The 25,968-nt window shown below is 41.2% G+C and overlaps 1 protein-coding gene and 5 non-coding genes across 6 annotated transcripts; 4 read left to right on the forward strand and 2 right to left on the reverse strand.

Moving 5' to 3' along the window:
• Positions 1-2,011: 2,011 nt before the first annotated feature.
• trnai-aau lies at positions 2,012-2,085 on the forward strand. Its single transcript has one exon. It is a non-coding gene; the product is annotated as a tRNA-Ile (tRNA).
• A 257-nt stretch (positions 2,086-2,342) lies between these two features.
• Positions 2,343-2,414, reverse strand: trnap-ugg. Its single transcript has one exon. It is a non-coding gene; the product is annotated as a tRNA-Pro (tRNA).
• A 943-nt stretch (positions 2,415-3,357) lies between these two features.
• On the forward strand, positions 3,358-3,429 carry trnaw-cca. Its single transcript has one exon. It is a non-coding gene; the product is annotated as a tRNA-Trp (tRNA).
• A 678-nt stretch (positions 3,430-4,107) lies between these two features.
• Positions 4,108-4,179, reverse strand: trnap-agg. Its single transcript has one exon. It is a non-coding gene; the product is annotated as a tRNA-Pro (tRNA).
• Positions 4,180-4,639: 460 nt separating this feature from the next.
• On the forward strand, positions 4,640-4,711 carry trnag-ucc. Its single transcript has one exon. It is a non-coding gene; the product is annotated as a tRNA-Gly (tRNA).
• Positions 4,712-4,942: 231 nt separating this feature from the next.
• Positions 4,943-25,406, forward strand: LOC112265682 (EF-hand domain-containing protein D1). The gene is made up of 4 exons (XM_024443218.2): positions 4,943-5,465; positions 15,111-15,258; positions 19,442-19,576; positions 24,626-25,406. Exons 1-4 carry the CDS (start codon positions 5,158-5,160, stop codon positions 24,758-24,760), a joined length of 726 nt encoding a protein of 241 aa, XP_024298986.1. The 5' UTR covers positions 4,943-5,157; the 3' UTR covers positions 24,761-25,406.
• The last annotated feature ends 562 nt before the right edge of the window (positions 25,407-25,968 follow it).

Genomic DNA, 25,968 nt, shown 5'->3' on the forward strand with positions numbered 1-25,968 from the left:
TACCAATATTCATGTTTAACAAACAGACCTTTTAACACATTACCTCAACAATTGAGCATTACTATTAATATATGATATATAATGATAATGTTGATGAAACACTACTTTCCCCTGCTGTCTAGCTAATGTAAATGCATCTGATTAGTAGATTACCATCCATAGGCTCTACTACTGCATATAGTAGGCCTCCCTACCTATTATAATGAACAGGTGTTTAGATTAGACACCATGACACACACAGTCTACAGTTAAGAGGTTCTAGCTTTGACCAAATTGAGGCCAACCGTCTCCCCCCATGTTGTGTGCTGCAACCACAGCAGTGGTAAAAACCAAACTAAGAACAATTTTACTCCACTGCTCACCAGAACCATAGACAGTACATCAGCCAGCCAACCACTATGTGAATAAAATCAACCAGAGTGTATTTTTATCAAGTCCATAATCATGCACTGTACGCTGTACTGAGAAAGTAGATAGAAGAAATACAATGCGGACGAGTCCTCTAGTATTACCCATGGACCTGCACTGAGACCAGAGTAGCCATTTGCTTTCTATTTTAGCCACTATTTTTCAAATAACACCTCGCTCACTCACTCATCTCGCAACAGCTAACTGCATTTCCTGTGTGTATTTGTGTCTGTGGAAGCATAGGAGAGTGTATAGAGTGCATGTTTGGGAGTGAGTGTTTTAATAGAGAGCTACAGGATGTTTTCAGAGGGGACCTCTCTAAAAGGCTTCTTGGAGTCTGGGAAGTTATGAGGTATATAGCATACTACCTGGTACCTCCCTACGTACCACAACGTGCCTAGTGGTGCCTGTTTTAATGAATCCTGAATAATTAAAAAATATACATATAATTGCCACTTTACAGTCCAAAAGCTTGTCATTTCTTTATCGTATTAAACAAACAGCGCTACCAGACAATATTTACATTTTTGTAATTTAGTAGACACTCTTATCCAGAGTGATTTACAGGATGCATTTAGGATTAAGTGCCTTGCTCAAGGATACATCAACAGATGTTTCACCTAGTCGGCTCGGAGATTCAAACCAGCAACCTTTCAGCACAATGCTCTTGACTGCTATGCTATCTAAGGTTCTGAGTCTTCTCTCTGAAGTTCTGAGGTTGTGAGTTCTGGGATCTGAGGCTGTTTGTTTCCAGGTTGGGGAGTCGGCTGGACGCAATCATTGGTCGTTTTGGGGAGCTGGATGAGGCAGAGAGGGTCCTGACAGGGAGGCTGAAGCGCCACAGGCAGGCTCTGGCCAAACAAAAACAACAAAAGCAGGTCTGGACCTCTCTATTAGAGGAAAGGTGAGATAGCCATCAAACAACACACTATGAAGACTACGACAGACTACTATCTTACAGTATTCTCCCTGTAAACCAAGTCAGAACCGTAGGACAATAAAGATCAAGATATTTATAATTTTTCTGTGAAAAGTAATATGCAGTCAACATTTTGTTCAGTATCAGTAACCAGGTTTCCATTCAACTTATTTATGTCGGATACATTTTTTAATTAGAAGCCTAATGGAAACAGACATTTTTTGGTCAATTTTCCAAATTTCAACAAAACAAAATAAGCTAGACAAGGTGGGATCGTTTTGTGTTGGTAAAATTAAGTATGTGAAAAATGTTGGTGCCTCTTATTCTGGTGACATGATAATCGGGGATACTATGGTAAGCACACTGGCTATATAAAAAAAAACATAAATACAACACTTTTTTTTTTACATATCATAATAAAAACATCAGTAGATTTGAAAATGCGATGGAAACCTATTTTTTAAAAATTTGACATTTTTATGTGCACCACATCATCACACAGCCTTGTATCTGCAACAAGCCAAATAGATGGGAACATATCTGGTGGGAAAATGCGCATATTGTTTTTATGCTGATTTTAGAATATTCGCATGAGAATCTATTGCCAATCGGATGAAAACCTAGTTTCCATTCCTTATCTATTTGGATTATGGCTATATACACTGCAAGGCAATGTACCTCCAAGGCCGGTTAGCTCAGTTGGTTAGAGCGTCGTGCTAATAACGCGAAGGTCGCGGGTTCGATACCCGTACTGGCCAAACATTTTACAACATATTATATTTCTACCATTGCCAGAGGGCATAGTATTGAATTACCCATATATGCCTTTTGAAGACAATGAAAACAGGGGTAGGCTAACAGCGTCTGTCTTAACCAAATCATAATATGATTTCACGATCTGTCATATCAATACATCATTCAGTGAGTGTGTACTGCTATCTACTGCTGTAATCTTTGCCGAGATGCAGATTTGGTGACATACAAAATATGTATCAAACGATCTAACCAAAATTAAGGGCTCGTCCGGGATTTGAACCCGGGACCTCTCGCACCCAAAGCGAGAATCATACCCCTAGACCAACGAGCCATCTTATCTTTGTAAAAACTATCCAAGTTTTGACTAGTATTGTTTAATATTATACATAACGCTCTAAAAGAAGAAAATGGCCAGTACAATACAAAACGTAGCTAGGCATTGTATCGCTGCTAGATAGAAACAACAGAAATGTAACTATCGCCTGGTGGCACGTAAGCAAGCTGGCCGCAAACTCAAGATCCATGATATTCAATGTAACCACACAAGAGTTTCTAAACGGTCTCTTGTACACAGCAGGCGGGGGCCACACCGCGCACAGTGTCCTTCGCTCCCGCCCGCTGAACACCTGCCCGCGCCGTTGTTAACATAACTGCGAGAAAACAGTGCCTATAAGTACTATTCCAATGTATTGGTCAATTCCGGAAAGCTTACCCGTGTGACACACTATTGGTGTTATAGGTTAGTTGTCATTCACTCATGTCTGATGCAAGACTGACTTTCCTGTAGATGTTTCAAAGACTGTGGGCTATTTGACACAGATCACTGTATATTTGTATATATAAGTATATATGAACGGGCTAGGATGGGCATACAGAGGAGGTGAACCCACACTGGTGTGGTTCAACCCACACTGGTGTAGTTCCGTATTCACTCAAAGGAGGGCGTTCGTGCCCCGCGAGCTTGACCCCCTTATCACAGAATGGTCAGTGGCTAACGGGATCCTTGGGACGTCCCAACCCTAAACCCTAACCCAATCAAATTGTATTCGTCGCGTACACATGTTTTTCAGATGTTATCGCTGGGTGTAGCGTAATGCTCTGTTCCAACAGTGCATTAATACCTATCAGTACAAAACAATATACCCAAATTGCGCAGTGTAACCCAGAACTATTTAGGTCTTGCCATGTCATATCAATTTACTACATTTTCACTATTACGATCAGTCGCATGACTGTTTATAGTTAACTAGAGATGTTGCATTTAAACATTGAGAGACCTCGTGGCGCAACGGTAGCGCGTCTGACTCCAGATCAGAAGGTTGCGTGTTCAAATCACGTCGGGGTCAACATTTTTCTTAGTATATATTAATGTGTTGTTTTTGCGGTTGGACTCTCTAAACTGCTGTTATCACTGGGTTGTTGGTTAACTAAATAAATAAAAAAAATATAAGAATACGCTAGCGTCCATGCATTTTGTAAAATTTAAAACAAAAACACACAACACTGGTAGACTGTGTTGCATCGTATTGGTCTTTCCTATTGGGTAAAATTGTAGTTGTAGATATGCCTGCCTTTAAACTACTACTTTAAACTACTACTACAGCCCACCCATGTAAACAGCCTACCTACCTACCTCATCCCCATACTGGTATTTATTTATTTAGCTCCTCTGCACCCCAGTCTCTCTACCTGCACATTCATCTTCTGCCAATCTACCACTCCAGTGTTTAATTGCTATATTGTAATTACTTCGCCACCATGGCCTATTTCCTTAATTTACCTAATTTGCACTCACTGTATATAGACTTTTTGTTTTCTTTTGTTCTACTGTATTATTGACTATATGTTTTGTTTATTCCATGTGTAACTCTGTGTTGTTGTATGTGTCGAATTGCTACGCTTTATCTTGGCCAGGTCGCAGTTGCAAATGAGAACTTGTTCTCAACTAGCCTACCTGGTTAAATAAAGGTGAAATAAAAAAATAAAAAATTAACTACTAGTATTATTAATTCTTTACAAAAAATGGGCTCGTCCGGGATTTGAACCCGGGACCTCTCGCACCCTAAGCGAGAATCATACCCCTAGACCAACGAGCCACAATTTTATGAAGAAAAAATTATCTTTATACATCAAATCGTAATTTCAACTTTTTACAATAAATAAACGAAACGAATAATGCATTGACCAATGTCGAGAGAGCTTATTGTGGCATCGGTTAGTCTCGCTCACTAATCCAGTCCAGACCAGTCAGTCCGCAAAATCCGCACACTTTCTCACACATTAATTTATCAATTTTGTAACAACGTTGCAGCAACACGCGTTCTATGCCCGTAATGTGGGCATTGCTGCTTCTGCAGGAAGTCCCATTTGTTAATTATGACTCTAGTACATAGGCGGTAGGCACGGGCGCCTTGTTCATGTTACGCGTCATGCACTGTCAGGAACGGGACTCGTGCTATTTGACTAATATAACATATAAACATTCAGCTACAAAATCAGATCAGATGACTGAAGTGCGATTGTGAAGTTGGCAAAGGTTCATCATGTATTCGCCGAGCGTTGGTGGTATAGTGGTGAGCATAGCTGCCTTCCAAGCAGTTGACCCGGGTTCGATTCCCGGCCAACGCAATTCTTTTAGCCTCTGTAGTTCCATTTTGATTGAGGCTGCATTGTGGCACCTGCGTCACAGCTATAATAAATAGTGTCGACAAGAATGATTACAAAGTAAACATACAAAGAATGTCTCTCAAATACTAGCTAAAATTAGACAAATTCTCAATCAAGCAAGTAATTGAACAACAGCTTGACTCCTCGTGTTGCACCTTTATTTGCCCCGTTTTATGATCATTGTATGCTCCCATTTGCTTGGGCTCGCCTGTGGTTGGTTTCAGATGTTGTAATATAGCTCAATTGATGTTTTGATGCTGATGCTCCGTTGTGCTCCGCCCCCTCGAAACTGTCCTGGGTGATGAAAGGAACTCTCTGAGCCAAGCGCTGACAGACACAGCTGACTTCCATCCTGAGTACCAGGCACACGCTTCCATTGCATCAAGTCAAAAAGTATCCTACGCACCATGGCATCGGACGAATTGGCGAGGGAACTGCAGCCCAGGCTGGCCGCGGAGCCGGCTCCCCTATTCAACCCGTCTACACCAGAGGAGATCCCGGTGAAAGCGAGCGACCCTGTCCCTGGTCCGCAGAAAAAAGCGGTGGTGGTCATTGTCAATGATGACACATCGGAACTCACAGCGAAACTCACCCGGAGACTGTGCATCAACAATGGGAACGCGGCGCCCAAGCAGGCCAAGGTGTTCAATCCCTACACGGAATTCAAAGAGTTCTCCCGCAAACAGATCAAAGACATGGAGAACATTTTCAAACGGTAGGCTAAGACTTTATTTTTATTTGAATATCATTAAAATCTAAATAATGTGGCTATGGTTATATGTTGTGACTTGTCTTGATAAAGAGGGAATGTCCCGTAGTTATGTCTGTAGGGGAGACCGGGGAACAAAGTGTCACCTGGTTGTTACTACCTGGTCAGTAGTAACAGCTTAGTAACTCAAATTAGAAACATGTTATAACATGGCCTAATACTTGCTTAGTGTCTACATGGCGAATAGGTTTAGTTTAAATCCATCAATTATTTTTCGTTTTATTGACAAAAATGGGTAAATATACTCTTTTTTTGATAATAGACACTCAGAAAGTATTCAGACCCCTTGACCTTTTCCACATTTTGTTACATTACAGCCTTATTCTAAAATTGATTAAATTGTTTTTTTTTCCCTCATCAATCTACACACAATACCCCATAATGACAAAGCAAAACAGTTTTTAGACATTTTTGCTGAATTATTTCAAATAAAAAACTTAAATATCACATTTACACAAGAGTCTTCTTGGGTATGACACTACAGGCTTGGCACACCTGTATATGGGGAGTTTCTCTCATTCTTCTCTGCAGATCCTCTCAAGCTCTGTCATGTTGGATGGGGACCGTTGCTGTACAGCTATTTTCAGGTCTCTCCAGAGATGATCGATTGGGTTCAAGTCAGCGATCTGGCTGGGCCAATCAAGGACATTTGGTGGATTGTCCAGAAAACACTCCTGCGTTGTCTTGGCTGTGAGCTTAGGGTTGTTGTCCTGTTGGAAGGTGAACCTTCGCCCAAGTCTGACGTCCTGAGCACTCTGGATCAAGTTTTCATCAAGGTTCTCTCTGTACTTTGCTCTGTTCTTCTTTGCCTCGATCCTGACTAGTCTCCCAGTCCCTGCCGCTGAAAGACATCCCCACAGCATGATGCTGCCACCACCATGCTTCATCGTAGGGATGGTGCCAGGTGTTCTCTCGACGTGACGCTTGGCATTCAGGCCAAAGAGTTCAATCTTTGTTTCATCAGACCAGAGAATCTTGTTTCTCATGATCTGAGAGTCCTTTCGGTGCTTTTTGGCAAACTCCAAGCGGGCTGTCATGTGCCTTTTACTGAGGAGTGGCTTCCGTCTGGACACTCTACTATAAAGGCCTGATTGGTGGAGTGCTGTAGAGATGGTTGTCCATCTGGAAGGTTCTCCCATCTACACAGAGGAACTCCGGAGCTCTGTCAGAGTGACCATCAGGTTCTTGGTCACTTCCCCAATTGTTCAGTTTGGCCGGGCGGCCAGCTCTAGGAAGAGTCTTGGTGGTTCCAAACTTCTTCCATTTAAGAATGATGGAGGCCACTGTGTTCTTGGGGACCTTCAATTCTGCAGACATTTTTTGGTAACCTTCCCCAGATCTGTGTCTCGACACGATCCTGTGTCTTGGACACGATCCAAATCATGTCCAATCAATTGAATTTACCACATGTGGAGTCCAATCAAGTTGCAGAAACATATAAAGGATGATCAATGGAAACAGGATACACCAGGAAGCTCTTGCAAAGGGTCTGAGTACTTATGTAAATAAGGTATTTCAGTTTTTTTTTATACATTTGCAAAAATTTATAAAAACCTGTTTTAGCATTGTAATTATGCAGTATTGTGTGTACATTGATAAAAATAAATATTTATTTAATCCATTTGAGAATAAGGCTGTAACGTAAGAAAATGTGGAAAAAGTCAAAGGGTCTGAAAACTTTTCGAAAGCACTGTAGGTCCACCCTGTGATAGACACGTGTTGCAGCATTGCACACCTGTGATAAGACACGTGTTGCAGCATTGCACACCCATGATAAAACATGTGTTGCAGCATTGCACACCTGTGATAAGACACGTGTTGCAGCATTGCACACCCATGATAAAACATGTGTTGCAGCATTACCCACCTGTGATAGACAAATGTAGCTGCATTACCCACCCGTGTCGTAAGTGTATAGACAGAGTATAGACAGTCAAAGCTTTAGAGTTTGGTTTCAGTGCAAAGCTCACACCTTGATGATTAATTAGATCACAGTGAGTTGAAGTGCTGTAAAACCTCCAGTGCTGTAAAACCTCCAGTGCTGTAAAACCTCCAGTGCTGTAAAATCTCAATGTCCTTAGTTTATCCTATCATCTCTCTATAGGCTTCTCATTGGCTGAAGCGGAGAGGTCAGGTGTACTGTGTTTACATTACTCAATATTTTCCCAACCCATCTTTCATCTCCCCTTGCTCTCCTTAGCTTTGCATGCAGGGTATTAACCTCTGACCGGGTAACCTAGATGTGGGTGAAGCACATGCTCAGCGGGGGCACACTTATTAGACAGTGACCAGTCTGTCTGTGTCCTAAAGTTTGCTTGGATGCGGTCATGGTGACAGAGCCTAGCTTGGGTGAGGGCCAGGGAGGGGGCACATTGGAATGTTCCAAGCGGGAGTAGACTAGATTGAGGGCAGGGCCGGGCCATTCCATCCTAAATTCTGCCCCTTCTGTCACCCCTTTACACTCTGCCTCATCCCATCAAAAATTGGTCTACTCCTCCTCACCACCTTAATTCTCACCCCTTCTCACCTTCTTTCTCTTTCCTGATGCTGCCCTTGCCACATTCACATTCAAAAGGGTTCTTCGACTGTCCCCATAGGATAATCCTTTGAAGAATTTTTGGTTCCAAATAGAACCCTTTTAGTTCCAGGTTAGAACCCTTTTGAGTTCCATGTCGAACCCTTTACACAGAGGGCTCTACATGGAACCCAAAATAGTTCTACTTGAAACCAAAAACAGTTATCCTATGGGGACAACAGAATAATCCTTTTGGAACCCTTTTTTCTAAGAGTGTAGTCACAATTCTGACTTTTGATTGAGTCACTGCTCTAAAATCAGCCTATGATGGTAAAGTGTTAGTCACTGTGATTTCTAAGAGATGGCTTTTTCACTAATTTCTCTGTTTTCTCCCCCAGAGTGAAAATGCACAGACACGTGCCTAGCCTGACGCTAGTCTAAAACAGGCTGCATTAGAGATGAGGATGTGACACTATCAGTTGGCCCTTACCTGCTCCATCTTCACTCTGACACTAGATGCCTTATAGCAGCAGGAGTGACCTGAATACACTCCTGCTGAGAGAGAGAGAGAGCGAGAGAGAGAGAGAAAGAGAGAGAGAGAGAACCCCAAAATACAGTGTCCATGCCGAAAGCCTTGGTATCTATAATTACCATACTGCAGGAAGTTAGCTGTGGGACAATAAGGCCTGACCATGGACAGTAGCTGTGGCTGTGTCACCACTCCCTTACAATGGAAGACATTCCACAATAATGTTTTCTTGCAACGTTTAACTTTTGAGTTTTTGATAGCCAAACAGCCTTTCTTATTTTTCTTACGTCAAAGCTTTCGGCAGACTTTCAGTGGGTAGATTGTGGTAGAAATCTGGGGCTGAAATAGTAGCCTAGAGTAGTATTTTAATGATCATAGTACTGCTTCTGACTAGACAGCTTTTCTATTCTTTCAGCATAGCATGTTGTTATTGTGAGATACTGGCTGACCCAGCTGAGGAGCTGGACTAGGACCTGTCACTAAGCTGTGGAGTGAGTCCTGTATGTATAGGTGACAGTTGCTAAGCTGCTCTGGGGTCATCCATTGCTGTGAACAGTTGTCATGCTGGTCAGCTGTGGAGGACCAAAAGGAACCAGCAGTTTTAGAACACAGATTGCAGGAAATGTGTTGTGTGTGTGTGTGTGTGAGGGGAATGAGTAGTGTTACAGTATTGGGTGGGTAACAGTATTGGGTGGATTATAGTATTGGGTGGGTAACAGTATTGGGTGGATTATAGTATTGGGTGGGTAACAGTATTGGGTGAGTTATAGTATTGGGTGGGTTACAGTATTGGGTGAGTTATAGTATTGCGTGAGTTATAGTATTGGGTGAGTTATAGTATTGGGTGGGTAACAGTATTGGGTGAGTTATAGTATTGCATGAGTTATAGTATTGGGTGAGTTATAGTATTGGGTGGGTAACAGTATTGGGTGGGTTACAGTATTGGGTGAGTTATAGTATTGGATGGGTTACAGTATTGGGTGAGTTATAGTATTGCGTGAGTTATAGTATTGGGTGAGTTATAGTATTAGGTGGGTAACAGTATTGGGTGGGTTACAGTATTGGGTGAGTTATAGTATTGGGTGGGTTACAGTATTGGGTGAGTTATAGTATTGGGTGAGTTATAGTATTGGGTGGGTAACAGTATTGGGTGAGTTATAGTATTGGGTGGGTTACAGTATTGGGTGAGTTATAGTATTGGGTGGGTTACAGTATTAGGTGAGTTATAGTATTGGGTGAGTTATAGTATTGGGTGGGTAACAGTATTGGGTGAGTTATAGTATTGGGTGGGTTACAGTATTAGGTGAGTTATAGTATTGGGTGAGTTATAGTATTGGGTGGGTAACAGTATTGGGTGAGTTATAGTATTGGGTGGGTTACAGTATTGGGTGAGTTATAGTATTGGGTGAGTTATAGTATTGGGTGGGTTATAGAATTGGGTGAGTTATAGTATTGGGTGAGTTATAGTATTGGGTGGGTAACAGTATTGGGTGGGTTATAGTATTGGGTGAGTTATAGTATTGGGTGGGTAACAGTATTGGGTGGGTAACAGTATTGGGTGGGTTACAGTATTGGGTGAGTTATAGTATTGGGTGGGTTACAGTATTGGGTGAGTTATAGTATTGGGTGAGTTATAGTATTGGGTGGGTAACAGTATTGGGTGGGTTACAGTATTGGGTGAGTTATAGTATTGGGTGGGTTACAGTATTGGGTGAGTTATAGTATTGGGTGAGTTATAGTATTGGGTGAGTAACAGTATTGGGTGAGTTATAGTATTGGGTGGGTTACAGTATTGGGTGAGTTATAGTATTGGGTGGGTTACAGTATTAGGTGAGTTATAGTATTGGGTGAGTTATAGTATTGGGTGGGTAACAGTATTGGGTGAGTTATAGTATTGGGTGGGTTACAGTATTGGGTGAGTTATAGTATTGGGTGAGTTATAGTATTGGGTGGGTTATAGAATTGGGTGGGTTATAGAATTGGGTGAGTTATAGTATTGGGTGAGTTATAGTATTGGGTGGGTAACAGTATTGGGTGGGTAACAGTATTGGGTGAGTTATAGTATTGGGTGAGTTATAGTATTGGGGCAGTTACAGTATTGGGTGAGTTATAGTATTGGGTGGGTTACAGTATTGGGTGAGTTATAGTATTGGGTGGGTAACAGTATTGGGTGAGTTATAGTATTGGGTGAGTTATAGTATTGGGTGGGTAACACTATTGGGTGAGTTATAGTATTGGGTGAGTTATAGTATTGGGTGGGTTACAGTATTGGGTGAGTTATAGATATGGGTGGGTTACAGTATTGGGTGAGTTATAGTATTGGGTGGGTAACAGTATTGGGTGAGTTATAGTATTGGGTGAGTTATAGTATTGGGTGGGTAACAGTATTGGGTGGGTAACAGTATTGGGTGGGTTACAGTATTGGGTGAGTTATAGTATTGGGTGGGTTACAGTATTGGGTGAGTTATAGTATTGGGTGAGTTATAGTATTGGGTGGGTAACAGTATTGGGTGGGTTACAGTATTGGATGAGTTATAGTATTGGGTGGGTAACAGTATTGGGTGAGTTATAGTATTGGGTGGGTTACAGTATTGGGTGAGTTATAGTATTGGGTGGGTTACAGTATTAGGTGAGTTATAGTATTGGGTGAGTTATAGTATTGGGTGGGTTACAGTATTGGGTGAGTTATAGTATTGGGTGGGTTACAGTATTGGGTGAGTTATAGTATTGGGTGAGTTATAGTATTGGGTGGGTAACAGTATTGGGTGGGTTATAGAATTGGGTGAGTTATAGTATTGGGTGAGTTATAGTATTGGGTGGGTAACAGTATTGGGTGGGTAACAGTATTGGGTGAGTTATAGTATTGGGTGAGTTATAGTATTGGGGCAGTTACAGTATTGGGTGAGTTATAGTATTGGGTGGGTTACAGTATTGGGTGAGTTATAGTATTGGTTGAGTTATAGATATGGGTGGGTTACAGTATTGGGTGAGTTATAGTATTGGGTGGGTAACAGTATTGGGTGAGTTATAGATATGGGTGGGTTACAGTATTGGGTGAGTTATAGTATTGGGTGGGTAACAGTATTGGGTGAGTTATAGATATGGGTGGGTTACAGTATTGGGTGAGTTATAGTATTGGGTGGGTAACAGTATTGGGTGAGTTATAGATATGGGTGGGTTACAGTATTGGGTGAGTTATAGTATTGGGTGGGTAACAGTATTGGGTGAGTTATAGTATTGGGTGAGTTATAGTATTGGGTGGGTAACACTATTGGGTGAGTTATAGTATTGGGTGAGTTATAGTATTGGGTGGGTTACAGTATTGGGTGAGTTATAGTATTGGTTGAGTTATAGATATGGGTGGGTTACAGTATTGGGTGAGTTATAGTATTGGGTGGGTAACAGTATTGGGTGAGTTATAGATATGGGTGGGTTACAGTATTGGGTGAGTTATAGTATTGGGTGGGTAACAGTATTGGGTGAGTTATAGATATGGGTGGGTTACAGTATTGGGTGAGTTATAGTATTGGGTGGGTAACAGTATTGGGTGAGTTATAGATATGGGTGGGTTACAGTATTGGGTGAGTTATAGTATTGGGTGGGTAACAGTATTGGGTGAGTTATAGTATTGGGTGAGTTATAGTATTGGGTGGGTAACACTATTGGGTGAGTTATAGTATTGGGTGAGTTATAGTATTGGGTGGGTTACAGTATTGGGTGAGTTATAGATATGGGTGGGTTACAGTATTGGGTGAGTTATAGTATTGGGTGGGTTACAGTATTGGGTGAGTTATAGTATTGGGTGGGTTACAGTATTGGGTGAGTTATAGTATTGGGTGGATGTATTAGTAACAATTATTTATTTTGGGATGGGAGTTTAGCATTAGTAATGCAAGGTTTGCCTTTAAAGTGATGGGGTGGGGTTCAACTCAATGGTCCTTTGTGCTACTGAGCTGATGATATCTTTAGGCTGATTGTTAGGAAGTTAATAGTCCTAAATCAGGTTGTTTTGAAGGGAGGGGGTTTAGTTCCTATGGCCTTTGAAGAGTTGGACTGAAACAATGACCTCGCTCTCTTTGGTTTCTGGTCTGACCAGATTACACTCCTACCATTCAGGCGTCGGCAAGATAGGAGCACACGTGTGTGTGTGTGTCTGTGTGAGAGAGAGTGTGTGTTTCCTCACTCACACCCAGATCCAGTCCCTGGAACAGCTGTGTGAACGGATCTGTAAACACTTGTTGTGTCAGATAGACAGACAGACTCCTTGCAGGACCCCTCTCAAACACACACACACACACACACACACACACACACACACACACACACACACACACACACACACACACACACACACACACACACACACACACACACACACACACACACACACACACACACACACACACACACACACACACACACACACACACACACACACACACACACACACACACACACACACACACACACACACACACACACACACACACACACACACACACACACACACACACACACACACACACACACACACACACACACACACACTGCTGCTCTATCTGCATCTCACTCAGTCATGTATCTCTCTGTTTTTCAATGATTCACCTGATCTGTTTATCTAGGACCCCCAAAGCCCTTAATTAATCTGCTTTGTGTCTGATGACAAATGAGTGTGTTGTGAGTGTGGCAAGTTTAACTGTGATTGATCAGGGAAAGTTGTTGTGTGTGTGTGTGTCAGTCAAGCGCATACAGCTATCAGGGGAGTGTCTGGTTAGGTTCGACCACCCGGATCGCTATTCCCGACATCAGACCTTTATCACAATATATCTGTCTCTCCTGTGTGTGTGTGTGTGTGTGTGTGTGTGTGTGCGTGTGTGTGTGTGTGTGTTTAATGTCATTGGTAGGCTTAGGGCCTGTATCTCTATGTCTAGATGTGGCTGTCTGTTCAGACTCAGGGTATAGATGCCTTTCACCACATTGTGACTGTCAGCCAGTCTAGGCTGAACTTGGCACATATCTTACTAGAGCCATGAGGTTTTGCTGAGCATTTGAGCTGACCATGAGAAACACCTCTGGGCTTTAGTTGTTGACTATACTATAACTATCTATTACCCATAGTTGTTGTCCTTTTTGACAAGCAGACATTACATGTTTCCTCTCCTGGTAATTTAATGTGAGGTAGTGTAATGTCTGTGTACCTTCCTCTCTCCCTGGCTGTATGTAGACACACCTGTACACTACATGACCAAGTATGTGGACACCTGCTCATCGAACATCTCATACCAGAATCATGGGCACTCTTCTGGGATGGCTTTCAAGTAGATGTTGGAACATTGCTGCGGGGACTTGCTTCCATTCAGCCACAAGAGCATTAGTGAGGTCGGGCACTGATGTTGGGCGATTACGCCTGGCTCGCAGTATGCGTTCCAATTCATCCCAAATGTATTCAATTGGGTTGAGGTCAGTGCTCTGTGCATGCCAGACAAGTTTTTCCATACCGATCTCGACAAACCATTTCTGTATGGACCTCGCCTTGTGCACGGGGCCTTGTCAAGCTGAAACAGGAAAGGGCCTCCCCCAAACTGTTGCCACAAAGTTGGAAGCACAGAATCTTCTAAATCAAATCAAGTTGTATTGGTCACATACACGTGTCTAGCAGATGTTATTGCAGGTGTAGCGAAATGCTTGTGTCTGGAATGTTAATAACTGCTTTAGCGTTAAGATTTCCCTTCACTGGAACTAAGGGGCCTAACCCTAACCATAAAAAACAGCCCCAGACCATAATTCCTCCTCTACCAAACTTTACAGTTGGCACTATGCATTTGGGCAGGTAGCGTTCTCCTGGCAGCCGCCAAACCCAGATTTGTGCGTCGGACTGCCAGATGGTGAAGCTGATTCATCACTCCAGAAAATGTGTTTCCACTGTTCCAGAGTCCAATGGAGGCGAGCTTCATAATACTCCAGCCAACACTTGGCATTGTGCATGGTGATCTTAGGATTGTGTGCGGATGCCTTGAAAACCCATTCCATGAACCTCCCGACGAACAGTTCTTGTGCTGACGTTGCTTCCAGAGCCAGTTTAGAACTCAAAATTGAGTGTTGCAACTGAGGACAGATGATTTTTATGCACTACACACTTCAACACTCTGCGGTCCCATTCTGTGAGCTTGAGTGGCCTAGACGTTTCCACTTCACAATAACAGCACCTACGGTTGACCAGGGCAACTCTAGCAGGGCAGAAATTTGACGAACTGATGACTTGTTGGAAAGGTGGCATCCTATGACGGTGCCACGTTGAAATTCACTGAGCTCTTCAGTAAGGCCATTCTACTGCCAATGTTTGTCTATGGAGATTGCATGGCTGTGTGCTCTATTTTATACACCTGTCAGTAACAGGTGTGGCTTAAGTAGCCACTAATTTGAAGGGGTGTCCACATAATTGTGTATATACAGTATAGTGTATGTAGGTTTGACAGGGGTAAGGAAGGCTTCATAGAGTTGTGCTGTTATAATGTAAGTTCATGGATCAACCCTCTTCTCTCTGTAGGTTTGACAGTGGGAAGGACGGCTTTATAGACCTGATGGAGCTGAAGATGATGATGGAGAAGCTGGGAGCTCCTCAGACCCACCTGGGCCTCAAGAACATGATCAAAGAGGTGGATGAGGACTTCGACGGCAAGCTGAGCTACAGAGAGGTGTGTGTACTGTATTGTCTACTTCCATGTCAATTTCCCTGTGTGTGTGTGTGTGTGTGTGTGTGTGTGTGTGTGTGTGTGTGTGTGTGTGTGTGTGTGTGTGTGTGTGTGTGTGTGTGTGCCTCATAGAGGCCTGTTAATTACAGTGTGTATTTTTTAACTGCAGTAAAACATATAGTGCCTTCAGAAAGTATTCACACTTGACATTCCAACATTTTGCTGTGTTGCAATCTGAATTTAAAATGGATTCAATTGATATTTTTGTTGTCATTGGCCTACACACAATACCCCATAATGTCTAAGTAGAAACATGTTATTTTTATGTTTAGAATTGTTGCTAATTAATTAAAAAGGAAAAGCTGAAATGTCTTGAGTTTTCAACCACTTTGTTATGGTAAGTCTAAATACGTTCAGGAGTGTAAATGTGCTTAACAAGTCACATAATAAGGTGCATGGGCTCACTCTTTGTGCAATACTAATGTTAAACATGATTTTTTAAATGACATTAATGTACCCCAAACATTATCTGTAAGAACAGTGAATTTCAAACACAGATTCAAACACAAAGACCAGGGAGGTTTTCTAATGCCTCGCAAAGAAGTGCCCCTATTGGCAGATGATAAAAAATAAATCAACAGACATTGAATATCCCTTTGAACATGTAACATTTTTATTGCACTTTGGATGGTGTATCAATACACCCAGTCACTACAAAAATACAGGTGTCCTTCCAAACTCAGTAGCCGGAGAGGAAGGAAACCTCTCAGAGATTTCACCATGATGCCAATGGGGACTTTAAAACAGTTACAGAGTTGATAGGAGAAAGGAGAAAACTGAGGATGGATCAACAACATTGTAGTTCCTCCACAATAATAACCTAATTGACAGAGTGAAAAGAAGGAAGCCTGTACAGAATACAAATATTTCAATACATGCATCCTCTTTGAAACAAGGCACTAAATTAATTCTGCAAAACATGTGGCAAAGCAATTCACTTTTTGTCCTGAATACAAAGTGTTATGTTTGTGGCAAATCCAATACAACACATTACTGAGTACCACTCTCCATATTTTCAAGCATAGTGGTGGCTGGGTCATGTTATGGGTATGCTTGTAATCTTTAAGGACAGGGGAGTTTTTCAGGATAATTTAGGATAATTTACGGAATGGAGCTAAGCACAGGCAAAATCCTAGAGGAAACCTGGTTCAGTCTGTTTTCCAGCAGACACTGGGAGAGGAATTCACCTTTCAGCAGGACAATAACCTAAAACACAATGCCAAATCTACACTGGAGTTGCTTACCAAGAAGACCATGAATGTTCCTGAGTGGCCAAGTTACAGTTTTTACTTAAATCTATGGCAAGACGGGTGTGAATACTTATGTAAATTTCTGAATTTCATTTTTAATAAATGTGCAAACATTAAACTTTATCATTATGGGGTATTGTGGGTAGGTGGGTGACATTATTATTGGGGTTTTTCTCGCAATTTTAAATTCAGGCTGTAACAACAAAATGTGTAATAAGTCAAGAGGTATGAATACTTTCTGAAGGCACTGCCCTGCTCTCAGGACTGTCTGTAAAAGGCTGTGTCTCAATATCACTCTGTGTGTATGGGCGGGGGGGTCTCTTAATAGCAAGGCTGTGCTCACTGAGTCTGTACATAGTCAAAACTTTCCTTAATTGTGGGTCAGTCACAGTGGTCAGGTATTCTGCCACTGTGTACCCTCTGTTTAGGGCCAAATAGCATTCTAGTTTGCTCTGTTGTTTGGTAAATTCCTTCCAATGTTTCAAGTAATTATCTTTTTGTTTTCTCATGATTTGGTTGGGTCTAATTGTGTTGCTGTTGCTGTCCTAGGGCTCTCCTTCTCTTTTCTACCCCTTCCCTCTCTCTTCTTCCTCCCACTCTCCCTGTCTCCCTCCTTCTCTTTCCTACCCCCTCCCTCTCCCTTATCCCACCCACTCCCTCCGTCTCCCTCCTTCTCTTTCCTACCCTCTCCCTTCTCCCTCCCTCCCACTCCCCGTCTCCCTCAATCTCTTTCCTACCCCCTCCCTCTCACTTCTCCCTCCCTCTCTCTCCATATCTTTCCTACCCCCTCTATCTCCCCTTCTCCCCCCTCTCTCCCTCTCTCTCACACACTCATTTACATTTGACATTTTAGTCATTTAGCAGACACTCTAATCCAGAGCAACTGACAGTTAGTGTTCACTCACAGGGTTAAACAGGTGATAGGGGCAGCTGAACAGAGATATACAAAGACTCTGTTGTGTTTCAGCTCTGGGGCGTTGACTCGACCAATCCTTGCTTCTCTCTGCCTCTCATTCTCTTGATTGGAGTTCCACACAGACATATCCCATTACACAGCACAGTTCCCCTAGGACCACTGGTGGTCAGGCTTAGATGGGGCCAGCTAGATGGGGAATTCTATCACCCCTCAGAGCCTGGTTCATCTCTAGGGGTTTTCCTAGCTACTCTGCTTCTACATCTGCATTGCTTGCTCTTTGTGGTTTTAGGCTGGGTATCAGTATGGTAGTCTGTGACAACTGCTGATGTAAAAACAACTTTCTAAAATACATTTGATTGATTGATATCAGGTTGCTACACCAAGTTCACACACGGAAAGTACCTTTCTTAGGAGGACAGTTCCGACACTAAACCCACAGACATGAACAGTTGTTATAATGTCTATATGATTTTATGACACAGGTATTAGAAGGAACAGTTATAACTTCTACATGATGTTATGATATTAGAAGGAACAGTTATCACTTCTAAATTATGTTATGATACTAGAAGGAACAGTTATCACTTCTACATGATGTTATGATATTAGAAGGAACAGTTATCACTTCTACATGATGTTATGATACTAGAAGGAACAGTTATCACTTCTAAATTATGTGATTAGAAGTTATCACTTCAAATCAAATCAAATCAAATCACTTCTCAATTATTTACTTGGATCATCGCGCTCTAGCGACTCCTTGTGGCGAGCCAGGCGCCTGTGGGCTGACCTCGTAGTCAGTTGAATGGTGTTTCCTCTGACACATTGGTGCGGCTGGCTTCGGGATTAAGCGGGTGGATGTTAAAGAAGTGCAGTCAGGTGTGTCATGTTTTGGAGGACGCATAACTCGACCTTCGCATCCCGAGCCCATTGGGGATTTGTAGAAATTGAGACAAGATCGAAATTGGGGAAAAAATAAATAATAATAAAAGCTAAAACAAAACGAAGTGCAGCTAATTCGCAGTCTTTCCAGCTCCAGTTTGAAGTGATTGTGTTAGCTGTGTTGTTGGCTAGCTCCTCTGAACAACAGTGTACTGACGAGAGAGCACATTTTCTATGCCAGGCGAAATCGTGCCTCATTATCTCATTGTTACGGATGTTTCCAAATAAATGTCTCTAGAAAGCAGCTTAAACAAATGCAAATGCAGCTACTTTGCTGTTATTCTGGCTGCACTTTTTGAAGTAACTGTAAGTTAGCCGTAGTTGGCTAGCTAGCAAGTAAGGGATAAGAAAATTGCCAGCCAGTATTGCAAAGCTACATTTAGAACAAACGACTGGGTCACTCGCGTCCATGGATACAGAAAAAAAAGACTGAACGTCTGGGTCGCGTCTCTAACAACCGGACCAATAGAACGAACGACCACCCAGTTTGGGTAGCAACCCTAGATTTGTGTCAGGACTATATCTTGTGGAAGGATGAAATAGTATGAATAAATTCATAAAAATAACTTTTTAATGAAAATATGTCCATCATTATTTGAATATGTTGGTAACCCGTTGTACAAAAGTGATAATGCCCTCAATGGCCGGTGTTTGGAGGATATTTTGGCACAGTTTACCGGACGAACACCCGTGCCAATATATCCTCCAAACACGGGCTTCTTGGGCATGATCAATTAAGTGAAGCTTTGTACGGATTGCAATCTATGAAACACAATTGTTGTGGCAGTACATTAAATGTAGGACCCTATATTTGACAAAAAAAGTCATCTCATAGCCATTTTAGAGCAAAAAATGACCTACAATAACATATTCTGTTTATTTCACAATGTGCAGTGCACTGTAATAAAACTCTGTATCTATGTATATATTTTACAATCTACTGACCTAAAAAGTATAGATATGTATAGTTCTGCCTGAGTCTCTCTTACCCACCTTGATGTTTTCCTTTCTCCTCCAGTTCCTGCTGATCTTCAGGCGAGCAGCTGCAGGCGAGCTGCTGGAGGAGAGTGGTCTGATGGCTCTGGCCAGACTGTCTGAGATAGACGTCTCCACAGAGGGAGTCATGGGGGCACGGGCCTTTTTCGAGGCTAAGGTAGGACTGGGATGGAGGAAGAGGAGAGAGAGATAGAGAGAGTGTGTGTGTGTGTGTGTTAGAGGTCGACCGATTTAGATTTTTCAACGCCGATACCGATACCGATTATTAGAGGACCAAAAAAGCCGATGCCGATTAATCAGACGAGTTTTTAAAATGTATTTTTAATAATGACAATTACAACAATACTGAATGAACACTTATTTTAACTTAATACAATACATCAATAAAAATCAATTTAGCCTCAAATAAATAATGAAACATGTTCAATTTGGTTTAAATAATGCAAAAACAAAGTGTTGGAGAAGTAAAAGTGCAATATGTGCCATGTAAAAAAGTTTGAGTTCCTTGCTCAGAACATGAGAACATATGAAAATTGGTGGTTCCTTTTAACATGAGACTTCAATATTCCAAGGTAAGAGGTTTTAGGTTGTTGTTAATATAGTATTTGACTATTGGATGTTCTTATAGGCACTATAGTATTGCCAGTGTAACAGTATAGCTTCCGTCCCTCTCCTCGCCCCTACCTGGGCACGAACCAGGAACACATCGACAACAGCCACACTCGAAGCAGCGTTACCCATCGCTCCACAAAAGCTGCAGCCCTTGCAGAGCAAGGGGAATAACTACTCCAAGTCTCAGAGTGAGTGACGCTTGAAACGCTATTAGCGCACACACCAGCTAACTAGCTAGCCATTTCACATCGGTTACACCAACCATTAGGCTGATAGGCTTGAAGTCATAAACAGTGCTGTGCTTGCGAAGAGCTGCTGGCAAAACGCACAAAAGTGCTGTTTGAATGAATGCTTACGAGCCTGCTGCTGCCTACCATCGCTCAGTCAGACTGCTCTTTCAAATCGAAGACTTAATTAGAACATAATAACACACAGAAATACGAGCCTTTGGTCATTAATATGGTAGAATCCGGAAACTATCATTTCGAAAACAAAACGTTTATTATTTCAGTGAAATACGGAACCGTTCGGTATTTTATCTAATGGGTGGCATCCCCAAGTTTAAATATTCTTGTTACATTGCACAACCTTCAATGTTATGTCATAATTACGTAAAATTCTGGCAAATTAGTTCGCAATGAGCCAGGCTGTCCAAACTGTTGCATATACCCTGACTCTGCGTGCAATGAACGCAAGAGAAATGACACAATTTCACCTGGTTAATTTCTTGAAGCTAAATATGCAGGTTTAAAAATATATACTTCTGTGTATTGATTTTAAGAAAGGCATTGGTGTTTATGGTTAGGTACAGTCGTCCAACGATTGTGATTTTTTCGCAAATGCTCTTTTGTTAAATCATCCCCCAGCGTTGCATCGATTATATGCAACGCAGGACACGCTAGATAAACTAGTAATATCATCAACCATGTGTAGTTATAACTAGTGATTATGATTGATTGATTGTTTATTATAAGATAAGTTTAATGCTAGCTAGCAACTTACCTTGGCTTCTACTGCATTCACGTAACATGCAGGCTCCTCGTGGAGTGCAATGAGAGGCAGGTGGTTAGAGCATTGCATTAGTAACTGTAGGGTTGCAAGATTAGATGCCCCGAGCTGACAAGGTGAAAATCTTTCGTTCTGCCCCTGAACAAGGCAGTTAACCCACCGTTCCTAGGCCCTCATTGAAAATAAGAATGTGTTCTTAACGGACTTGCCTAGTTAAATAAAGGTATATAAAAAAAAAGATTCTGCAAAATCGGCGCCCAAAAATACCGATTTACTAATTTTATGAACACTTGAAATCGGCCCTAATTAATCGGCCATTCTGATTAATCGGTCGACCTCTAGTGTGTGTGTGTGTGTGTGTGTGTGTGTGTGTGTGTGTGTATACAGTTACCAGTCAAAAGTTTGGACACCTACTCATTTAAGGGTTTTTCTTTATTTTTTACTATTTTCTACATTGCATAATAATAGTGAAGACTTCATCACTATGAAAAAACACATGGAATAATTTAGTAACCAAAAAAGTGTTAAACAAATAAAAATAGATTTTATATTTTAGATTCTTCAAAGTAGCCACGCTTTGCCATGCTGACAGTTTTGCACACTCTTGGCATTCTCTCAACCAGCTTCATGAAGAATGCTTTTCCAACATTCTTTTCCAGAGTTCCCACATATGCAGAGGATTTGTTGGCTGCTTTTCCTTCACTCTGCGGTCCAACTCATCCCAAACAATCTCAATTGGGTTGAGGTCAGGTGATTGTGGAGGCCAGGTCATCTGATGCTGCAGTCCATCACTCACCTTGGTCAAACAGCCCTTACACAGCCTGGAGGTGTGTTGGGTCATTGTCCTGTTGAAAACCAAATGAGATGGGATGGCATATCGCTGCAGAATGCTGTGATAGCCATGCTAGTTAAGTGTGCCTTGAATTCTAAATACATCACAGACTGTATCACCCGCAAAGCACCTGCAAAGCACCATCACACCTCCTCCATGCTTCATGGTGGGAATCACACATGCAGAGCTCATCTGTTCACCTACTCTGCATCTCACAAAGACAAGGTGGTTGGAACCAGAAATCTCAAATTTGGATTCATCAGACCAAAGGACAGATTTCCAAGCAAGTCTCTTCTTCTTATTGGTGTCCTTTAGTAGTGGTTTCTTTGCAGCAATTTGACCATGAAGGCCTGATTCTCCGCTGAACAGTTGACGTTGAGATCTGTCTGTTACTTGAACTCCGTGAAGCATTTTATTTGGGCTTCAATTTGTGAGGCTGGTAACTCTAACTTTTCCTCTGCAGCCGAGGTAACTCAGGGTCTTCCTTTCCTGTGGCAGTCCTCATGAGAGCCAGTTTCATCATAGCGCTTGATGGTTTTTGCGACTGCACTTGAAGAAACGTTCAAAGTTCTTGAAATGTTCTGAATCGGCTGACCTTCATGTTGTAAAGTAATGATGGACTGTCTTTTCTCTTTGCTTTTTCGAGATGTTCTTGCCATAATATGGACTTGGTCTTTTACCAAATACGGCTGTCTTCTGTATACTACACCTACCTTGTCACAACACAGCTGATTGGCTGAAATGCATTAGAAGGAAAGAAATTCCACAAATTAACTTTTAACAAAGCACACATTTTAATTGAAATGCATTCCAGGTGACTACCTCATTAATCTGGTTGAGAGAATTCCAAGAGTTTGCAAAGCTTTCATCAAGGCAAGGTGGCTACTTTGAAGAATCTCCGATATAAAATATATTTTGTTTAAAACTTTTTTGGTTACTACATGATACCATATGTGTTAATTTATAGTTTTGATGTCTTCACTATCATTATACAATGTAAAAAATAGTAAAAATAAAGAAAACCATTAAATTAGTATGTGTGTCCAACCTTTTGACTGGTACTGTATGTATACATGTACACTACCGTTCAAAAGTTTGGGGTCACTTAGAAATGTCCTTGTTTTTGAAATAATCTATTTTTTTGTCCATTAAAATAACATAAAATTGATCAGAAATACAGTGAGACATTGTTAATATTGTAAATGACTTTTGTAGCTGGATACGCCTGATTTTTAATGGGATATCTACATAGGTGTACAGAGACCAATTATCAGTGACTACCACTCCTGTGTTCCAATGGCACGTTGTGTTAGCTAATCCAAGTCGATAATTTTAAAAGGATAATTGATCATTAGAAAACCCTTTTGCAATTATGTTAGCACAGCTGGAAACTGTTGTCCTGATTAAAGAAGCAATACAACTGGCCTTCTTTAGACTAGTTGAGTATCTGGAGCAACATCATTTGTGGGTTTGATTACAGGCTCAAAATGGCCAGAAACAAAGAGAAAAAAAGTGTTATGGACAGACGAATCTAAGTTTGAGGTGTTTGGATCACAAAGAAGAACATTTGTGAGTTGCAGAAAAAAATGAAAAGATGCTGGAGAAGTGCTTGATGCCATCTGTCAAGCATGGTGGAGGCAATGTGATGGTCTGGGGGTGCTTTGGTGGTGATAAATGTGGAGATGTGTACAGGGTAAAAGGGATCTTGAAGAGGGAAGGCTGTCACTCCATTTTGCAATGCCATGCCATACCCTGTGGACGGCGCTTAATTGGAGCCAATATCCTCCTACAACAAGACAATGACCCAAAGCACAGCTCCAAACTTTGCAATAACTATTTAGGGAAGAAGCAGTCAGCTGGTATTCTGTCTATAATGAAGTGGCCAGCACAATCACCGGATCTCAACCCTATTGAGCTGTTGTGGGAGCAGCTTGACCGTATGGTAAGTAAGAAGTGCCCATCAAGCCAATCCAACTTGTGGGAGGTGCTTCAGGAAGCATGAGGTGAAAACTCTTCAGATTACCTCAACAAATTGACAACTAGAATGCCAAAGGTCTGCAAGGCTGTAATTGCTGCAAATGGAGGATTCTTTGAGGAAAGCAAAGTTTGAAGGACACAATTATTATTTAAATTAAAAATCATTATTTATATCCTTGTCAACGTCTTGACTATATTTCCTATTCATTTTTACAACTCATTTCATGTCTGTCTTCATGGAAAACAAGGACATTTAAGTGATCCCAAACTTTTAAACGGTAGTGTATGTATGTGTGAGAAAAGGTTGGTTATGTGTCAATGTTATAGAATCAATGCCCACGACGAACCAGGTTGATGGGCAAGGGAAGGGTGTGTGACATGTGTCCCAGATGTATAGCACTCAGCTATTTTAAGAACTGACGTACATTAGCTGGCCTGATTTATTCTTCATCTTTCCCATCATAACAGGATTCTACATCAGCATGTCTTATGCCACATCCAACCTCTAGTGGTAGAAAGAGAAATACAGTGACAGTGTGTGTGTTCTGTGCTGTTTTTGAGTCTGTTACATCATCCAATGTTTCAGGTACAGATTTAGAGTGCTGTTATATAATCCTTGCTGTACTGTGCTTCTACACCTGCATTGCTTGCTGTTTGGGGTTTTAGGCTGGGTTTCTGTACAGCACTTTGAGATATCAGCTGATGTACGAAGGGCTATATAAATACATTTGATTTGATTTGATGATACTGTAGATCTAATTGTGTTGTATGGTGCAGGTGCAGGCTCTGAAGGTGGGCAGTAAGTTTGAGGCTGAGATCCGAGAGGAGCAGGAGGAACGGAAGAGACAGGAGCTAGATAGGAAACGGAGACAGGCTGCTTTCAAAGAGCTGCAGTCTGCCTTCTGCTCTTAACACAGTAGACACACTAAAACACACACACACACACTAAAACGTCCATGATCACACGCAGACTTACATGCACTGAAAGGAAGGTTTTAAAGTAGTTCCACAGCCTCCCTGAATACACAAATAAGAGTATTTGATTGTATTTTATTGAATAATGCAAGAGATTACTAATATGGTTATTGTTATGATATGGCTATTATGATTGATTGTTGTTATTATTGTTCTAATTAATATGATTGTATTATACATTATATTCTCACATGTTTCCAAACAGTGAGGTCATGCCTATTTTAAGGAAATAGATGGTTCTATTTGCCATCAGTCATTTAATTGTTTGATGTTCCATACTGAAAAGGTTTTGTGGAGCAATGTATTGACCAATTTATGTGTAGAAGGCAAAGGAATGTTACAATACCTGTGTCAAAAACAGTTTCTAGCCATTTTTTTCTGTTGAAACACTCTGTGAATCTATGTTTTTACTTTTGGCAGATTGTACTATTATATTGAATAATTGACCTGTAATCCATGTTTGTTTAATTTCTAGAAACATACCATCATGTAACACTGTAGCAATATGTTGTCTTATGTGTTCTGAAATTAAAAGGAAATGGATGTATTGTATTTTTCCGTAAATAAAACAATGGTAATCACATTCTGTCTGCTTTCTCAATAATGTGTGTATTCTAGTGATGTCATATAGTTTGCTGCTCTGATAAGTTTCCAACAGCTGTTGCACAGTACCGGTGAGGAAAGACAGGGGGCAGCATGGTAGCGAGGCTGACTTGATATAGTAACATACACACCCAGCTGTAATACCCTCATCGCCACACAAGATTACATTTTGTAGCCAATTGTCATCCACATTCAACATGTATAGAATATTATGTTATTTAGTAAAACATTGGGTATTGTGAGAGATTCTGTGAAATGAAGTATAGAGAAAGTATGAACAAGTAATGTTTCTCCATTTGAATTGTTCAGAAAATATTATTTTATGTCATGTAATGTACACTGTACAAGCCATTGGAACATGTATTATGATACAATAAGATTTCACCTCTCTGTCTTTCCATAACATTATTTCCATTTACTCTTTAATCTTTGTTTATTGCTGTTGACTCAAATGCATGATGTGATAGTGATTTTTGTCTTTACATAAATTCAAAGGGAAAATATAAAGATGATCTATTTACATCTTTCTCCAAATGTTTAGC

The sequence above is a fragment of the Oncorhynchus tshawytscha genome, linkage group LG13 (genome assembly GCF_018296145.1).
Source record: "Oncorhynchus tshawytscha isolate Ot180627B linkage group LG13, Otsh_v2.0, whole genome shotgun sequence".
Classification (NCBI taxonomy): Eukaryota; Metazoa; Chordata; class Actinopteri; order Salmoniformes; family Salmonidae; genus Oncorhynchus; species Oncorhynchus tshawytscha.